An 18,941-nucleotide genomic window follows, 5' to 3' on the forward strand; every position below is an offset into this window, starting at 1 on the left:
GGAAGGAAGGCAAGCTGTCATTGAACCCCCAAGAGAAGGCCAGCAGGGATGAGCCACCTGATATATACTTGGAGGCGCTTGTGTCAAAGGAGACATGGTTCAAGGACTCCTGAGAACTCACGTAAGGCCATAGGACAGGAAAGCTCTGAGGACTGATGTGGGCATCTGAAGACAAGTCACCACCAGGTGCTAGAGTGGCTCAGGCAGGACTCTACTGAGCCAAGGGTGACCCTTGTACCCTACTCCATGACCTGAGTCTGACCTCAAAAATCAGGGGGAATTTACCAGCTCCAGATGAACTCTGCATTGGTGCCTTGTTGGGTTATTTATCCCTTATGTCAAGATAAAAGAACCTTCCTTCTCCAAATCTGAGATAAACATATTGGTTTTTTATTTCTCTTTAGGACCTAATGGCAGCTGTTCTCAAGCAACCCTGACCTTGTCACCCTTCAATCACTCCTTTTCTGACGGTCTGTCCTTGCTGATTCTATAAACACTGCTGTTTCCTCCCCTGGGCCCCACTTTGCCTTTGTTGCTGTGATACAGCACCATGACCAAAAGCAACTTGGGGATGAAAGGGTTTAGCTCATCTTATAGAATGCTGTGCACTGGCTTGCTCCCCATGGCTTGCTCAGCCTGCTTTCGTCCATATCTGAGGACCACCTACACGGGATGACAACACCCACAGCGGACTGGACCCTCTCATGTCAGTTATTAATCAAGTGGCCCTCAGGGTCTTGCCTACAGGCCAATCCGATAGTGGAAGTTGTCCCCATTGAGAGTCCCTCTTCCCAGATGACCCTGTCTTGTTTTGTTGACAAACAAAATAGAAACAAAAAAACCATCCACACACTGTGAGCATGGGCAGGCTCTTTCCTCGTATTTTTGATGTCTACAACATTATCTACATTCATAGTGGCTCCGAGTTTAAGGTTTAAATATTGGGGCCTTGGTACTCTGGGTTGTGTAGAAAGGTTCCATCTCCTATATGTGTTGCCTGTATCTGTGGATTCGCACTGGTTTGCCTGTGCTTTGCTTGACTGCCTACCTGTTCTGCTCTCACGTCCAGTGGTGGTTAGAAGGGTGTGGTGAGAATGCTTCTGTGAAGCAACAAATTTTCCCCTTTGGGTTTACCTCATCAGGTCATGACACAACTGGACTCCTTTTATGATACCTTCATTTGCTATCACTGGGGTAACAGATGGTAATCCCTCTCCAGACAACACAGATTGCTAAAAAGAACCCTTTTGGTTTTTTCTTATTGTTGTTTTTTGCTTATCTGTTTGTTGAAACTGGGTTTCCTTGTGTAACCTTGGCTGTCCTGGAGTTGTACACCAGGCTTTGAACTCACAGAGATTGGCCTGCCTCTGCATCCAGAATGCTGGGGTTAAAGGCACGCACCAGCACTGGCTCCCTTTGATGGTCTAATTAAACCCTCTACTTCCTTAATTGAATAGATATTTAAACTACTACTAATTTAGAATTTTTTAAAATTAATTTTAGAATGGCTTTCTTTTCTGATGTATCGGATATTTATACCGTTATTGCATTCATCTTCTCAGTGACTTAAAGTGATGATATGTCAGCTATCAGAGGGTGTGAAGGCCATTTCAGGGGATGTAACCTTTTACCCAACTAAGTATTAGGATCCAGTTATGCCTTAAGATCCTAGCGGAGTAGAAATATAAGAGTTGAAATTCTGCCTTTGTGAGCCTAGACATGTTACCTGGCCTGTCTGAGCCCTGGGTCATCTCCTGTGAAAGGGGTGTGACAAGGGTACACTCTCTAGACGATGTCAAGTGACCCCGTGAAGAGCATTCATAGTCGTGTTTGTTACTGCATCGCTGCTGCCGGCGTTTCTTGTTGTAGTTGTTGTTGTTGTTGTAGTTGTTGTTGTTGTTGTTGTAGTTGTTGTTGTTGTTGTAGTAGTTGTTGTTGTTGTTGTTCTTGTTGTTGTAGTTCTTGTTGTTGTTGTAGTTGTTGTTCTTGTTGTTGTTGTTCTTGTTGTTGTTGTTCTTGTTGTTGTTGTAGTTGTTGTAGTTGTTGTTGTTGTTGTTGTAGTTGTTGTTGTTGTAGTTGTTGTTGTAGTTGTTGTTGTAGTTGTTGTTGTTGTTGTAGTAGTTGTTGTTGTAGTTGTTGTTGTTGTTGTAGTAGTTGTTGTTGTAGTTGTTGTTGTTGTAGTTGTTGTTGTTGTAGTTGTTGTTGTAGTTGTTGTTGTTGTTGTTGTAGTTGTTGTTGTTGTAGTTGTTGTTGTTGTAGTTGTTGTTGTAGTTGTTGTTGTTGTAGTTGTTGTTGTTGTTCTTGTTGTTGTTGTTCTTGTTGTTGTTGTTCTTGTTGTTGTTGTTGTTGTAGTTGTTGTTGTAGTTGTTGTAGTTGTTGTAGTTGTAGTTGTTGTTGTTGTTGTAGTTGTTGTAGTTGTTGTTGTAGTTGTTGTTGTTGTTGTAGTTGTTGTTGTTGTTGTAGTTGTTGTAGTTGTTGTTGTTGTTGTAGTTGTTGTTGTTCTTGTTGTTGTTCTTGTTGTTGTTGTAGTTGTTGTTGTTGTTGTAGTAGTTGTTGTTGTAGTTGTTGTTGTTGTAGTTGTTGTTGTAGTTGTTGTAGTTGTTGTTGTTGTAGTTGTTGTTGTTGTAGTTGTTGTTGTAGTTGTTGTTGTTGTAGTTGTTGTTGTTGTTGTAGTTGTTGTTGTTGTAGTTGTTGTTGTAGTTGTTGTTGTTGTAGTTGTTGTTGTTGTTCTTGTTGTTGTTGTTCTTGTTGTTGTTGTAGTTGTTGTTGTTGTTGTTGTAGTTGTTGTTGTAGTTGTTGTTGTAGTTGTTGTTGTAGTTGTTGTAGTTGTAGTTGTTGTTGTTGTTGTAGTTGTAGTTGTTGTTGTTGTTGTAGTTGTTGTAGTTGTTGTTGTAGTTGTTGTTGTTGTAGTTGTTGTTGTTGTTGTAGTTGTTGTAGTTGTTGTTGTTGTTGTAGTTGTTGTTCTTGTTGTTGTTGTTCTTGTTGTTGTTGTAGTTGTTGTTGTTGTTGTTGTTGTAGTTGTTGTAGTTGTTGTTGTTGTAGTTGTTGTAGTTGTAGTTGTTGTTGTAGTTGTTGTAGTTGTTGTTGTAGTTGTTGTTGTTGTTGTAGTTGTTGTTGTTGTTGTAGTTGTTGTTGTTGTTGTAGTTGTTGTTGTTCTTGTTGTTGTAGTTGTTGTTGTTGTTGTAGTTGTTGTTGTTCTTGTTGTTGTAGTTGTTGTTGTTGTTGTAGTTGTTGTTGTTGTTGTTGTTGTTGTGGCTCATTCTCAGTGTCATTTGTACCTGTTTCCAAGCTTCTCACTGTTGCATTAAATGGGTATTTCCTTCTGTCTGTATATCTAACATGGATACTCACTATGAAATCAATTATTCCTCAGGCTGGGGAAGTAATGATAGACTAAATTCCAGCCTCACCCATGGAAACCAAAGTGAGAATCATCAACTCCCCGGATCACCAAATCACCTTGGTATGTATGCTCTAGTGTCTCTCTCTTTTGGAAACACATGTCTCGTGCTTCGGAAGACTTACTATGCAGGTTCCGCGTGGGATATGTCACTTAAAAAGAAACATTCTAAAATTAATACTTCAAATTTTAAAATGTTTTATAAGATTGATCTATTTTGGGTTTTTTGTTTGCATGCGTGTGTGTGTGTGTGTGTGTGTGTGTGTGTGTGTGTGTGTGTGTGTGTGGTGTTGTCTGCATTTGTATGTATATACCATTTTTGTTCCACATCCCCTAAGATGACAGAAGGCAGTGTCAGATACCCTGAACTGGAGCTGTGGTCAGTTGTGAGGCACTGTGTGGGTGCTAGAAACCATACCCAGGTCCTTTCTGAATGATAGCAAGTGTCCTTAACCACTGTGTCACCTCTCCACTTACCACCACCACCACACAAAATCACAAGCCAAAACAAGCAAACAACAGCCTTCTAGGATGACTTTTGAAATAATTGTTATACATTTCACAATCTTCCACTTGGAAGTTTTTAGCGTTTGAAAATATAGCCATACCTAAGAGCCTGAATTCTTAACTGTGGGTGCACAGTGTGGGAATAATGAGTGGGTGGGATTATGGTCAGTGATAAACAGAGGGAAGGGATACAGTATCGAGGAGGAGTGGAGTGAGGAGGAGGAGTGCAGTGATGGGGAGGGGTGCAGTGAGGAGGAGGAGTGCAGGAAAAACAGGTGTATTCTTGCTAAGTGTGTGGTCTGGAGCAACTCTATCTAGAAATGGCATCATAATGATGCCAGTGTCAGGGTTCGATGGGTATGCATAAATAACAACCCATCCAGATGGGCTGAGGAATGAACATTGGTCATCATCTGTATATCCAAAGTCTGACCCAGCAGAGACACAGGCTGTGATGCACACACATTGGGTAAGGACAGTAATCACACCCATGACCCTGAAAGGCAGCTCTAACCACTGTAGATTGTGGCATAAAGTACACAACCAGGACCACATTCCATGTTAAGGCTTCTATTATTAACTTTTTAATTATTTTTACCTCTGTAACTTAACGGTTTGTTTTTTTTTTTTTGTTTTTTTTTTTTTTTTAAGAAAATACTAAACAGAAGAACCGTGAAGCTGCATAGTTTTTTATTCACGTACTGTTGAGGTTAGGGGCTGGGTAGACAGAATCCACAATGGGCCAGGGAGGTTCCCTGTAAGGAAAGAGGGTGTCAATCCTGAATTTGTTTGCTCTGGGACCAGGTCCTCACCCAGCCCATGCTTGGCTCAGACCCTCAGTTCTGGCCTCAGGGCCTCACCTCTGGCCTCAGGCCCCTGCTTTCTTCTTTGATGGGTTCCCTTTCCAACCAGCTTCCTACAGTATTCCTAACAAGATCCACATTTACAAATACTTATAGAGAATAGAGAAAGCAAACCCCAGGAGTCCTCCATCCCTGACTCAGCTTAACTATCTGCATCTCCCTCTCCCCCAACACTTCCCCCCTTCCAAGTTCCTCCTTCAGGCCAACCCCCACTCCAGATTCTGACTACCTAATCACCCTGTCATTACCTGGTAGGCTGCTTTAGCCCCTCCCCCATTCTGTCTTCAGAGGGGTCTCTCATTTCCTATTGGATCCTGATGCAGTTGGGAAATACGTGTTTATATAACAAAATCCTTTCTAGTTTCGAGTCTTGAAGATGGACTCTCAGAAACTGTACAGACTAGCAGAGTGAGAAGAGAGGCCACCACCAGCACTACGAACAATACTAATGAATCAGCAAGGAAATGCTCGACCCTGCTTAGAAGCCCAGGTTCTGTGCTAGAGGGTAAGATGGACCGAAAGTGAAGGGCTCAGAAGCTTTGAGAGGGAGTAGAGGAAGGGCTGATATCTGATGCAGGAAGAAAATATTTAGGCATGAAGAGACAAGGATGTACCGTTGAGACCTGGAGCAGGTAGTTGAAAAACAAACTCGAAAGACAGGAATGAGTTGGAAAAGCCTTGCTGGGGAAGAGGTTAAAGAGCAAGGGTCAGAGGGGATGTCCATGGAGCCATAAAGCACAGATACCTTCCAGGGTTAGGATGGCCATGCGTGCAGATGAGGCTAGAAGTAGAATCAAGAGATGAAAAGCAGAGTGAGGGATAGTGATGGAGGCTGGGAAAGAGTACGGCTCTGTGGGATCTCACCCATGGTCTTTCTATCTTAAGATGCCTGTGAATTCCAAGTCCAACTGAACAACAGAGATGCTAGCCCAGAGCCTTACAGCCTACAGCCCAGCAATGAAGAGAGTAATTATTGCTTACCTTTCTGACTTTATTTTTCGGATGTCCTGCATGTGTTTGGTAGAGTTTTGTTTTGTTTATTTGTTGTTGTTTGTTTGTTTGTTTAAAAATATAATCCATTTTCAAAATTGACTATTGAAAAAGTATTTATATATATATATATATGTATATATATATATATATATATATATATATATATATATATATATATATATATATGGGGTTGGCAGTGTAGCTCAGTAATGGAATGTTTGGCTAGCATGTGTGAGGTTCTTGGTTCAAGCACAGCATCTCTCTCTCTCTTTCTCTGTGTGTGTGTGTGTGTGTGTCTGTCTGTCTGTCTGTCTGTCTGTCTGTCTCTATCTCTCTGTCTCTCTCTGTGTCTCTGTCTCTATCTCTCTGTCTCTCTCTTACACACACACACACACACACACACACACACACACAATCTCAGAGGCTGTGTGATGTTTTTAGTATTGTGGAATGGAAAGGAATATTACCTCTTTTTGGGGGGGGAGTAAGAATACTTAAAATGCATTACCTCAGAGATTTCTTGAGAGCGCAGTATATTTTTATCATATTGTACAGTGGGCCATTTTAAAGTTGTTCTTCCTGACTGAAGTGTCATGTCCGTTACGGCCTCAGTCTGCCTCCTCACCCGCACTCTGAGTCGGACCCTTTCACGTGCCACCTGAAGTAAAACCACGAGGCCCTTGCTCCGTGGAATGTTCCCGTTCATCCACATGGTCTTGTTGACAGGGTCCCCTTCGTTTTCCGGCTACCTGGAGGTTGATCCTGTGTGGATACTGCATTTTCTCCAGCTGCTGGCAGCTGTTAGGCCGATTCCAGATGTGGAGTTTGTCAAGCTGTAACAAGTACTGGGGCCTCTTTGGCAGACGGATTTAAATTCCCTGGGCTATGTTCACGGTGGCGAGGATTTTTAAATCACACAGTGCTTCTATTCCATACTGGTTTTCTTTTATCCCTATCTCTGTAGGGATTTATGTCACCACCCACACCATACGGGGTCCCCTTTCTCCACGGCAACACTCACACTTATTCTCACTTGCCTTTTTGGTGTTGGCCATTCTAACCAGCATGAGGCTGCATCTCACTTGAGTTTCTTGGTGTCTCAGTTAGGGTTTCTGTTACTGCAGTGAAACACCATGACCGAAAAGCAAGTTGCAGGTATAGGGTTTATTTGGCCTGTAGTTCCAAACCACTGTTCATCACCAAAGGAAGTCAGGACAGAAACTCAAACAGGACAGGAACCTTAAGGCAGAAGCTGATACGGTGGCCATGGATGAGTGCTTTTTTCTAGTTGGTTTCCCCTGGCTTGCTTAGCCTGCTTTCTTTTTTTTTTTTTTTTTTTTTTGGTTCTTTTTTTCGGAGCTGGGGACCGAACCCAGGGCCTTGCGCTTCTTAGGTAAGCGCTCTACCACTGAGCTAAATCCCCAGCCCCGCTTAGCCTGCTTTCTTATAGAACCCAGGACCACCTGTTCAGGGATGAAAACACCTACCATGGTCTGGGCCCTCAACCACTGATCACTAGTTTAAAAAAAATGCCTTACAGTTGGATCTCATGGAGACACCCCCTCAATTGAGGCTCCTTTCTCTCCGATAACTCTAGCTTGTGTCAAGTTGGCATAAAACCAGCCAGTGCACTTAAATGTCCATGACTATGGTGCTGGGCACCTTTTTCTATCCCTGTTGCTCATCCATGGTTCTGTGGAATAGAAGCATTGAGGGTAGGTGTCCTTTTGTGAAGGAAACGTTTTTTCAACATTGAATACTGATATTTGCAATGAGTTTCTATATATGACTTTGAGTTATAATTGCAATATAGTTTGTGACTTTCAGATTAGGAAGACAGCTCATTCTGGCCTGTTTTTGTAATAGGTGTCTTTTAACTATGAATTCGACCTCATTTGTTGTGGTATATCTTAAATCAGACTGGAGACTTTCCATCCTTTTACCTGGAAATTTGTATCTTCCCATACATTTGGAAATTTTTGTGTTATATCGTTAAGAGTTTTTCTTACTTCGCTCCTTCACTAAGGAACTAGGCCTAGATTTTGAGGTGAGCTGTTGGCCAAGAGCCAACTGTGGGGTGTAGCAGACTTGGAGGCTCAAGTCACAAGTACTAGCTTGGACCTCATAGGAGTTTAGTTTTGGGTTCACTGGGACAGCACCAGTGTTAAGGTCCAAGGCAAAGCTTGGTTCTTACTTCTCTGTCCTGCCCTTGTCTGGAAGGTGTCCATTTCCACACTGTGTGCTTGGGATTAGGGACACTTTAGAGTCACCCTCTCTGCCTGCCTCAATATCTTTTCTTATTGTCTTGCCTCAGCGAGTGCTGTGGTTTTTCTTATTGTCTTGCCTCAGCGAGTGCTGTGGTCCCTCACTTGATTCCCTTGGATCTCAGGAAGGTATTTTCATGCACACCCTTGTTCTATCTGCTGACAGAAGGGCTGGGGAATGATTATTAGATTTTTCTCAAATTAGCTTTCTATGTTCCTCGTTTTTAAAATTATTCTCTGCTGTTGAAGGACAGCAAACATTTTCTCTCTCGTTTTCTTCCACGGTGTCTACTCTCACCCATACCGAGGCTTTATGCCAGAGTCTCTGGGTGATTTTTAACATGCGTGAGAGAGGCGGGAGAAAGAGTGTTGCTCTTTCCAATAGAGGGGCACCCCATAGAGAAATCAAGGAGAGGGACGGGAGGTACCAGCGAGAGAAAATAAATAGCAATGGCAGGAAGGCAAGCAGATTTTAGACTAGCATGGAGCCCAAGCATTCCCGTGTTGGCCAAGGGATAAAATGACATATGACTTCCTTCTTAGAAGTTCAATGAACAGGGAAATCCTGCAGAACATTTCCTATCAGCTTTTCAAGGAAGGAAGTCCAGGAAAGACCTTCTGATAGAGAGTGGGTGGAGCTAGGGGAGACTGAGGAGCTGGTAAGGAGAATAGTAGAGAAGGGTGACCTGAGACATCCAGGATGGTATACAGGGAAGACAATAGGTGCGAGAGGAGACTCCCCCTGGGCCACAAAGTATGGAGAGTGTGGTGAGGAGGATCTCCCCCCCCCCCCGCCCCTCTGTACTCAGATTCTTCACCTCCTTAGTTTTACATTCAAAGTACTGCTCCCGTCTCACCCTGGTTCTGGCCCTGAAATAAACTGACTTTTAAACCAGAGGGGGGCGGCAAGGTAGCTCTCAACTCTGATGAGCTGAGTTCCAGGCCCCATTTGGCAGGAAGACAGAAGCCCTTCCCACAGTTGTCTTCTGACTCCCATACACATGCTGTGGTGCACATGTGCTAAACAAACAAACAAGCAAAACAGATGTAAAAAGTATAGAGGGGGAAAGTATGAGCAGAGAAAGATAGAAAGGTAAACACCTATCAAGAAATAGCGCCAGATGGGGAAGGCACAGAGGCGACAAGGGATAATGGGCAGAATGGACTGTGAAAACGATGGAATTTTACGTTACTTCCATTGAGAAGGGTAAGATGTCCCCTTAGCATGATGAGCCTGTTATCCCCCCAGATTATGGGAGACCCCACTTTCCCTGGGCTTAATCACTGTATAAGATCTGTTGGTTCCTAAACACACTGCTCTAGCCCAGGCCTGCCCTCTTTCTTGGCTTATTTTTACAAGTGTCTAAAGACCTTCCGAAGACCTGGAGGACGTCTCTCTGTGGTGGCTGTTTCAGTGTCTTCTGCTCAAGAATGTAAAGATGGCCTCCACCTAGTGACTTAAAGCTGCCCCCCCCCCTTATTTGGCACTGCATCTCCAGCCTGCCACTGTGTGTGCGGCCCCTGGCCCTGTCATCCCATGTAGGACGCCCATAACACTCACTTACACTAGAGGAACAAGCTTCCCTTTGGCTTTCATGCTCTCGTGTTGTTCCCTTCAGATCTCTTGTCTTCTGCCAGAGAAGGATCTTCCAAAACTGAACTGGGCTAAAGAGATGGCTCAATGATTCAGAAGACTGGAGCTTACAGAGGACCCGAGTTCAGCTCCACAACCATCTCTAAGTCCAGTTCCAGGAAATGTGACACCCTGAGGCACTGCATGTACAAACTAACATGCAGGGGGAAACACTCACTTACATAAAGTAAACATAAAATAAATGCGAACTTTCATGTGGCTTTTAAAGCCCAGTGCTTTCTGTAGCTCTCGGCGTTTGTCTGCCTTGTCAGAGTGGCAATGAGAGTTGACAGCCATGCTCATATCCCCGTCAGTTGCTTCTTACCCTAAGACCACACCCCACACACCTATTGCGTTTGCTATATTCCTGTCTATTCAGCTTCTGCTGGTTATGGGAACCGTGTGATTCTGGGAGACAGTTGGATATAAGTCTGAAAGCACACGTGTCCCAGAGCTCAAGGATTACCTTCCTCAGCAGAGACGAGGAGAAACATGTGCTAATCAGAAGCCATCGGAAAGGTTGGGAGTAAGACACACACCTCAGCCCCAGCACTAAGAAGAAGGACAGAAGAGGAGGGATCAGGAGTTCTAAGTTATCTTCAGATACATAGTTTGGGGCAAACCTGGGCTACATGAAGCCCTGTCTCAAAACAAATGATTCAACACACATATATACAAGAATGTTCCCAGTAGCAGTATTAAAAACTATATGATTGAAACAGAGCAAGTCAGCATATTTCTACATCATGATGATACAGAAGACTCTCACAAACATATTAATATATATACATATTCTATATACACATATATGTACATGTATAGATTTGGGAGTGTTTGGCTTCTCTGAGAGTAGAGAAACAAAATCATGGTTATTATTTCACTTACATTGCTTGCAAATATACATAAGAAAACTAATCTAGGTCTTAAAACTGGAGATGGTGGTTGGCTTTTGAGAAAGACTGTGGGGACAGTACAGTAGTGTGTCATCCAGAGGCTTCTGGAGTCATTTGCTTTTGAATCCAAGTGACAGTTTCGCTTTATAATCATTTAACTCCCACTTTTACATATAAATGTTATACTGAAGTTAGAATCTTTAATTTTATCTTCGTTTATTTTTCTGAAACAGGGTCTTGCTTTGTAGTCCCAGGCTATCCGTGAACTTCGTCCCTCCCATCTCAGCCTTCCAAGTGCTGGGACTGCAGGTGTGTCTTGCTTGCCATGCCTGATTAGTTTTTATCTTTAAAATATCGAAATCAATTTTCTATCCAAGAATTCTAGGAATGGGTAAAAAGGAGTCTAAGAATAGAGTGGGCAGGAGATTTCAGGAAGAGGGATCGTTTATGGTATTCAAAATGCTCTTCTTGAGAGTTAAATGAAAGCATTTTATGTATATCTGTGTTTGTGTGCATTTACATATGTGTACTTGTCTACGTGTGTGTGTGTGTGTGTGTGTGTGTGTGTGTGCGCGCGCGCGCGCATGCACAGAGGCCAGAGATCAACCTGTGGTTATGTTGTCCTTTGTAGTTATTGGCAACCATTTTTTTTTTTGCACCAGGGTCTTTCATTGGCCTGGAGCTTACAGATTAGGCTACGGTGGTTGGTGGTTGACTGGCCAGCGATGCCCAGGCGTCTACCGGTCTCTATCTGCTGAGTGCTTGGATTGCAAATGGCTGTCACTTACGTCTTTTTACGTGGATCCTGGGTCTCAAACTCAAGTCCTCACGCTTACACGCCAAGCCCTTAATGACTGAGCTGTCTCCTCAGTCCCTGAAAATAATTTATTCATTGTATTTGGCCCAGGAGCTGTGCAACTCAACCATGACCTCCAAATTAATCCCTGTTCTGTGCAGCTGGTAGATATAAAGAAGGAAAATATATCATATTCTTTGGATGATAACCAACAGACCCAAGCAAGGACTAACGAAAATCAGGGCTCTGAGATAATAGGTAAGGAATTGTAACAGATTCCCAAGCAAGGGGGTACATATGTCATCAGGGACCTTTGGGGCAGCCCAGGTAGTCAAATGGAGGCAGGAAGAGAAAAAGGGCCACCAAAGCCAACCTTCAGCTTAACAGAAGAAAGTAGGGAAAATTGAAGGCAGAAATGAGAAATGGAGTTAATGAAGGTTGAGGCCAGAAGGCTTTTTTTTCTGGAGAAGAAGAGTAGGAGGAGGAGGAAGAGGGAGGCAAATGGGGGTTGGTGGGTTGGTTTGTGTGGGGGATAGGAGTTAAGAAAAAGAGAGAGAAAATATCAGGTAACCAAAATATGTACGAGAAGAAACAGACAGGGAAACATGCCCAAGACAGACATGAAGATGTCCGTCCAGATGAAGATCAAGAGTGATGGGCAGGGCCATGAAGCAAGCTAAGGAGTAAAATGGGAGTGAAAGAAAGAGGTGGGTGGGGAAGTGAGGACCAGAATGAGGGTGCACATGAGACGTGTGTCAGTGGCTGGGAGGGAGCACCTCTGTGCACATGAGATGTGTGTCAGTGGCTGGGAGGGAGCACGTCTGTGCACATGAGGTGTGTGTCAGTGGCTGGGAGGGAGCACCTCTGTGCACATGAGATGTGTGTCAGTGGCTGGGAGGGAGCACCTCTGTGCACATGAGATGTGTGTCAGTGGCTGGGAGGGAACACCTATGTGCCAGTTTGGTTATTTGTGGGCTCACAGCCTTAAGTTAACTGTTCAGTTCTTCCTAGTTCTCACACTCAGGTGTCCCCTGTGTGGGCCTGCTGTCACCCATAAGGTGCTTAAGAGACTTTTCTTTCCTTTGTGCAGAGCTCAGCAGTGATGAGGATTCTAATGATGAAATCAACTTGTCAGAAGCCTCTACCTTAATCCTCTCCAAGCCAGGTAAGGAAACCCAGGTAGCAAGGCAGGCTGTGGGCATTTGAGTCACAAGCTACTGTGTTCTGATGGGTTGTGTTCTGGGTATTTTCTGTGTCCTGGATCTCTGGGACCTGTTCTGTGCATTCATTTTTATTTGATTCTTTTGGGAAATGCAGGGAAATCATTGCATACTATTTGGGGGATCAGGCTTATCAATCAATGGATCCTCTCAGTAGATACAGTCATCCATTGATAGAAATAGTCATGTTTGTGTGTGGGTGGGTGTGTGGGGGGTGCATGCGCCTATGCATGTGTTCATTGAGGTCAGGAGATAATCCCATTTGTTTGTCCTTACCGTCCACTTCTAACTTCTTGTTCATTGCTGCATATGCCAGGCTAGCTGGACCACAAGCTCCCAGGGATCCTGGCTCTGCCTCCTGTCCTGCTGTCTAAACCCTTGGATTATAGACCTAGTCTACAGTGTCTGACTTACATCATGGGTTCTGGGGATCTAAAATCAGCTCCTCAGGCTTGTGAAACAAGCACTCTGCCAACTGAGCCATCCCTCCAGCCTCATGAGTTTGTTTATTAAAATAGTTATCACATTCATTAAATGTTAGATTCATCCAGGGATTTCTATAGGAAGCAGAAAGCTTACCAATCCTTATCAAAAGTTCATAATGTCATCTGTTCAGAAACTTAGCCTAGAGTCCAAGGACAACTCATCGAGATATCTTGTGCAGGCAGAAATAGAAGCTTGAGATAAAACATTCTAAGACCCAAAGAATTACTTCTGACAGAATTCTTCATCAAGTCATGGCTTTCTCAAAAGACTTTATAATTAATGTGCACTTCTTTTCAACATCCTTAAAGAACAAATAGTACAGACATCAACATCCTTTATCCTGCTGGGGAAAAAAAAGCAATCATAGATGACATGTGCCTGCATCTTCTCCAAAGTTGAACAGAAAACTAGATTGGCATGTTAAATTCTAAGTTATTCCTTTTATGTACTGTGAGATAGGAAGGTTTTCCAGATATGATTTCATGAGCCTGTAATCCCAGCGCTCAGGGGGTGGAGACAGGAGGGTCAGGAGCTCAAGGTCATCCTTAACTGCATATGCTTCTGTCGTAAAACAAACAGAAATTCACAGTGTGCGGGCTCGGGCTCTCTCTCTCTCTCTCTCTCTCTCTCTCTCTCTCTCTCTCTTTCTCTCTCTCTCTCTCTCTCTCTCTCTCTCACACACACACACACACACACACACACACACGTTTACTCAGAGAGACAGAATCGAAAGGTTGAGTTATCTCAGCCCTGTCTGCTTTGTTGGAAGATTTAAGATTCTGTAGTGTGCCTTTAGTGATTTGTTTTCCCTTTCTGCTTTCTAGATCCAGAGGATTTTAGAAATGTGCTTCCTCAGAGAAAATACACTAGGGAAAGACCTGAGAGCAAATGAAAATGCTTCTCGGTCTTAACAGTTACAAAAGAGGACACTTTGAAATGATGCCTTCATTCCCGCTTCTCATGTGTCTTCTAAAGGAAGCAGAAATGTGTTTTAGGTTTTACACCACTCAGGTACTCTTAGTGTGCGCAAACCGTCCCATCCACTAGGTTCTCAATGTGTCTATGGTTCGAATGCAAAGATTACCTTTCATAGACATGTGGGAGGTATCGGATCAATGGGGGATGTTCAACATAAAATTTTTAAGGTCTCTTTGTGTGTGCGCATATGTGTACATGTGTATGTGTGTGTGTGTGTGTGTGTGTGTGCACATTCATGTGTACATGTGCATGTGTATACACATTCACGTTCATGTGTACATATTGAAGCCAGAGGTCAACATCAAGTGTTGCTCCTAAATAGACAACCATCCTGTTTTTTGAGAGAGAGTCTTTCACTGGGGGCTAGAACTCACCTATTAGGCTACTCTGGCTGACCACAGAAATCCGCACCGCCCACCTCCGCCATATCTCTCTAGCTCAGGTCTGACAGTTGTGAAGCACTGTGCTCAGCTCCTTACTTGAGTTGTAGGGATCCAACCCAGGTCCTCATTCTTATGTGCTAAGAACTGAACTGTCTGCTCAGGCTCTGCTACATAAGACTTTCAAGATCTCCCTACAAGAAACATAGAGGCAGGGATGGTGGGAATTCAGAAAGATGAGCAGGAGGGGTAAGAAGTCAATGTTTAAGGAAGAAAAAAAGGCCAAGCGATGTCAGATGGCCCCTTGCCGGGAAATTGCATCTGCCTTGGGGATCAAAATGGAGTCTCACTAACCTACTAGGCTGGTACTTTAGAAAGGCAGACCCATGTGGTCTGGATGCAGGTCAGGCTTTCTAAGGAGTGTCAGGGTGTTTCCAGTTTTTATTAGTGAATTTTCTGCTGAACTGGATTTTCCTCACAATCAGGGGATTCCAAAGAATTTTTTTTTTACAGTGACCAATATCTAGAATTGATTGAAGGAGTGGGGCCTGAGAAAATGGCACCAGATTGTACCAGTTAAGATGATCAGAATGCAACTTCTGGCCTAGGAGATATCCAAACTGAATTGAATGTCTCCAATTATAATCCAAGCATTCTCTACAAGCCTTGATTTAGCAACCCCAGAGTACCACCTTCTACATTTTTCTTCTCAAATGTCATCACAGAACGGTTTGTAATCTAGAAGAGCCCAGCTGATGGAGAGAAAATATAGCAAATCCATGATAGTAAATGGACACTCTCTTTACTCCACGAGATCATGTCTATTAGTGCTAACATGGGCAAGTAGTGTATTTACTTTCCGTTGCAGCATAGTAAGCATAGAATTCCTATGCTCACTGGTAATTCTGTTATTAGTCACTAGCTTAAAAGGTCTATAGAAAGTAAGTTATAACTTAAACTATGTGTTGCTATAAAATTATAAAAATATAATGGGGTCTTTTACCCTACACTAGGTCCGGCACCACAGGGCCCCAAGATATCTGGTAGGTGTCTTCTTCTCAGTCGGCAAAGCCTCTCACCTGCTCTCTTCCTTCCCACATCACACTGCTGATGGCTTCTCTCTGAGTCTGGCAACAATATCTCTCTACCCATCTAGGTCTCCAACCACTACATACTCATTGAACTTAAATCACCACATGAAAGAACACAACACCAATAACCTCTGATCCAATTGATAAGATATAATTGCCCACCTACATACAAAGCCCTGTACACAGCCATCTCTTAAGAATAGTCATAACGACCTGTAAATGTGCAGAGAGGAATCTTAACGTCAGCCTCCATGTTCTCTCCGCTGCTTCTCCTGCCTCCTCCAGTCTCCTCCTCTCTCTAAAACTTTTCTACCCCCCATTCTTCCTTCTTGTCCAGTGACAGACCTCGTTCTATCTTGTACCTGCCTTTACCTGTATGACATCATCCTGCATTTCACCCTTTTTTGTCTAATTAAAAAAAAAGCTTTTCTCTCAAATATAAGCTGAGCACAGCTATTATCAGTTTGTAATTAAAAGTATAAAATATAACTAACACCCAGTCCAACACTTTATCAGTTAAACAGAACATTTAGTTATCCATTCCAGCTTAAGAAAGGCTTAAAAATCAATGGTATATCTTGGCTAGCTTGTATACTATCTGATAACTATCTAATAAAATATGTATTTTCAGAGTTAAAACAGCCTGATAGGCTATGAGACTATAATCAGTCTTCAACCCTGTCAGAAATCTGAAAATGACCAATAATCTATAAACATAGGAAACCTAACATGGTTTCCAGAACTGAGAGGTTGTAGAGACAAATCTCCACTAGCACAGTCCTCTGTTAGCAACATGTGAGCACAAGTCTTCAGCCTTCTGGTCCAGAATCAACTGACAGACTTTTGAAATGCAGAAACCTTGAAGGGCTGATAATTCTGGCTCAGTAGAGATTATCAACAACTATTCTGCATAAAGTGTCCCTTTTTAGACAGTATAGTCTGTAGGTGAAATAGACAATTTCTGTCCAGTGGCTGCCTAGCCACAAAGTATTGCCTCACCTGGAGGTAGAGATGTTCAAATTCTTCATTAAATCTGTCCAAGGGAACTTTTAGGAGCAGATGTGTCTCAACAAAAGATAAATAACTTTAAATCTCATATTTTGTGGATTTCTGATGTTTCTGAAAACCATCTATCTATGTAAGGTAATCTGGACTGTTGTCCGTTAATTATCTTATTATCTTGTAAGTATTCTAACAAACTCAGAGCCATGAATTTGCTATTTGGCTCTTAACTCTCATGTATGTACAACTCAGAAGTTTGTAATGGCATCAATAGAAGGACTGACTCTAAACCTTGTACTTTTAAACTTTTTTAACAAATAAATTCTATACCAAAGCAAAGATGTGATTTTAGCTTAGTTAACAAATGAGATTATGGCTGTACAACTCAATATAGTGAATTCCTCCCTGTTACATTACAACCATTTCTAAATTCCTCATAAAAACAACCCTGGAATAACCACTTTCAGCCCCTCAAAAGTCCAGGGAGTCGGGGTGATGACTCTTCAATAACTTCTTCAAGCTGCAGTGGGCGTTGAGATATACTTGTGGGGTAAGGGGTAGGGAAAATAGAGCAAATGTTGTAACTGGATGTGTGTCTTGACTGGACCCAGCTGAAAGTTCTTGAGATCAGGAATCCAAGCGGTACGTTTTGCAAAATGTAATTCTCAAGACAAAAGTTTAGAATAGAGATATCTTTTTGTTTGAGTCTCTTGAATCTAGTTGTTCAGGCAGTCCCCCTCTCTCAAATCTGATCAGTATGACTGTGTGGTTTCCAAGCCTAATCACCATTTTTAAAAACACAAAAACAAAACCTTTCTCCCAAATACTGTGTTCCTTAGTCTGTAACTAGAAAAGCTTGTATCTTGCACTCTCTCCCAGAGTAATAATATAACCATAAAACTCAAAGCCACACCCATTATGAAGATTAAACAATTTTAAAGAAGGAAGTAAGCTAAACAATAGTGTATGAACCTGTTAGGCTTTTAAAATACCATATCAGGAAATTAACTCAAAATTCCCATGAAGCCCACGTTAAGAGAATCTGAGCTTCCTGTTGTGGTAAATATCAAAAATAACCACAAACCCTCACTAGCCAGCATCAACGAGCCATATGACCTTTAGTGGGGTAATTCATAAAACAAATCAAACACCTTCTATCAATTCTAATACCAATAAGCAACTTATCAAATCAAGACTTTAGCCCAAAATATATCAATCTGTCAAGCTCTCTACCAGGAACCTCAGATTTTTATTTAACCTTAATACCCAAAATACATTGATCTGTTAATAAGCTCTCTACTGGGAGCCTCCGATTTTTATTTAACCTTAATAACTTGTAAATATCACAATTCTCTACTTGGAGTCAGTGACTTATTTTCTCTAAGTTCCGAACTGTGGATGAAAATCCCCATGTGATTCAGGTGATCTCTGTATTCTCTTCTTAAAACAAATTTAATCAGCTTCTAATGATACCTGGCATCAGGAAGTAGCCTGTCTAACTAGGAATTCAACCCAAAATTCCCATGGAGCCCACATTAGAAGGAATATGAGTATCCTGAAAGACTTTCTAAACAACTTTCTTTAAAAACGAGCTTTAATCTCTAACTCTCTGAGCTGTCACTATTTATCACACAGCAGGGGACCTACTAGGCTGTTTCTGTGTTTGTGATTCCCGCACTTGGTCCATCATGGGACTCAACATGGCGCTGGTCTCCTCTTCCTTAGAAAATAAAGCTTTCTCTCAACTCTTAGGCTTACTAGTGGGTTTTTACCCACCACGTTGGTTTGCCATCTGTTGCTGTAAAATTATAAAAAATATAATGGGGTCTTTTACCCCACACTAGGTCTGGCACCGAAGTGCCCCAGGATATCAGGTAGGTATCTTCTTATCAGTCAGCAAAGCCTCTCACCCGCTCTGCTCCACCCACACTGCCGATGGCTTCTCTCTGAGCCTGGCAACATTCTCTCTACCCATCTAGTTCCCAAGGCAGGTTGTCATGCCAGAAATATACACCCCAATTCTGTGGTGGCCTAGTGTCTCCAACCAATACACACTCATTGAACTTAAATCACCACATGAAAGAACACATGTGACAATGCAATTGATAATATACAATTGCCCACCTAGACATACAAACCTGTAAATGTGCAGAGAGAAATCTTAAATAACATCATGACAGACCTCATTCTATCTTGTACCTGCCTTCACCTGTATGACATCCTACAGCTATATCTATAGTAAGTGGATAAAAATTGACCTAAGGGCTGGAGAGATGGGTCAGTAATTTAAAGCTCTTGCTGCTCTCACAGAGGTCCAGGTTTGGTTACCAGCACCCACATCACGTGACTCTAAACTGTACCATCTCTCCTGGGCAGGTACCTCCTATACCTCGTTTTGATCTCCAAGGGTATGGAGTTTGCATGCAAAGCACATG

At 42.6% G+C, this 18,941-nt stretch overlaps 1 protein-coding gene across 50 annotated transcripts in view; it reads left to right on the top strand.

The window, feature by feature from the left end:
* Sp100 (SP100 nuclear body protein) overlaps positions 1-18,941 on the top strand; it is a 66,755-nt gene that overhangs the window by 12,450 nt on the left and 35,364 nt on the right. For 18 of the 50 annotated variants that reach the window (XM_087566815.1, XM_087566820.1, XM_087566825.1 and 15 more), the window contains exons 5-11: positions 405-470; positions 3,374-3,463; positions 5,132-5,275; positions 5,656-5,736; positions 11,461-11,607; positions 12,440-12,514; positions 15,427-15,456. In XM_087566815.1, the coding sequence (XP_087422941.1) occupies positions 405-470; positions 3,374-3,463; positions 5,132-5,275; positions 5,656-5,736; positions 11,461-11,607; positions 12,440-12,514; positions 15,427-15,456 (633 nt within the window). 50 annotated transcript variants of the gene reach the window in all.

This window comes from Rattus norvegicus, chromosome 9 (genome assembly GCF_021556685.1).
Source record: "Rattus norvegicus strain SHRSP/BbbUtx chromosome 9, alternate assembly SHRSP_T2T, whole genome shotgun sequence".
Taxonomy (NCBI): Eukaryota; Metazoa; Chordata; class Mammalia; order Rodentia; family Muridae; genus Rattus; species Rattus norvegicus.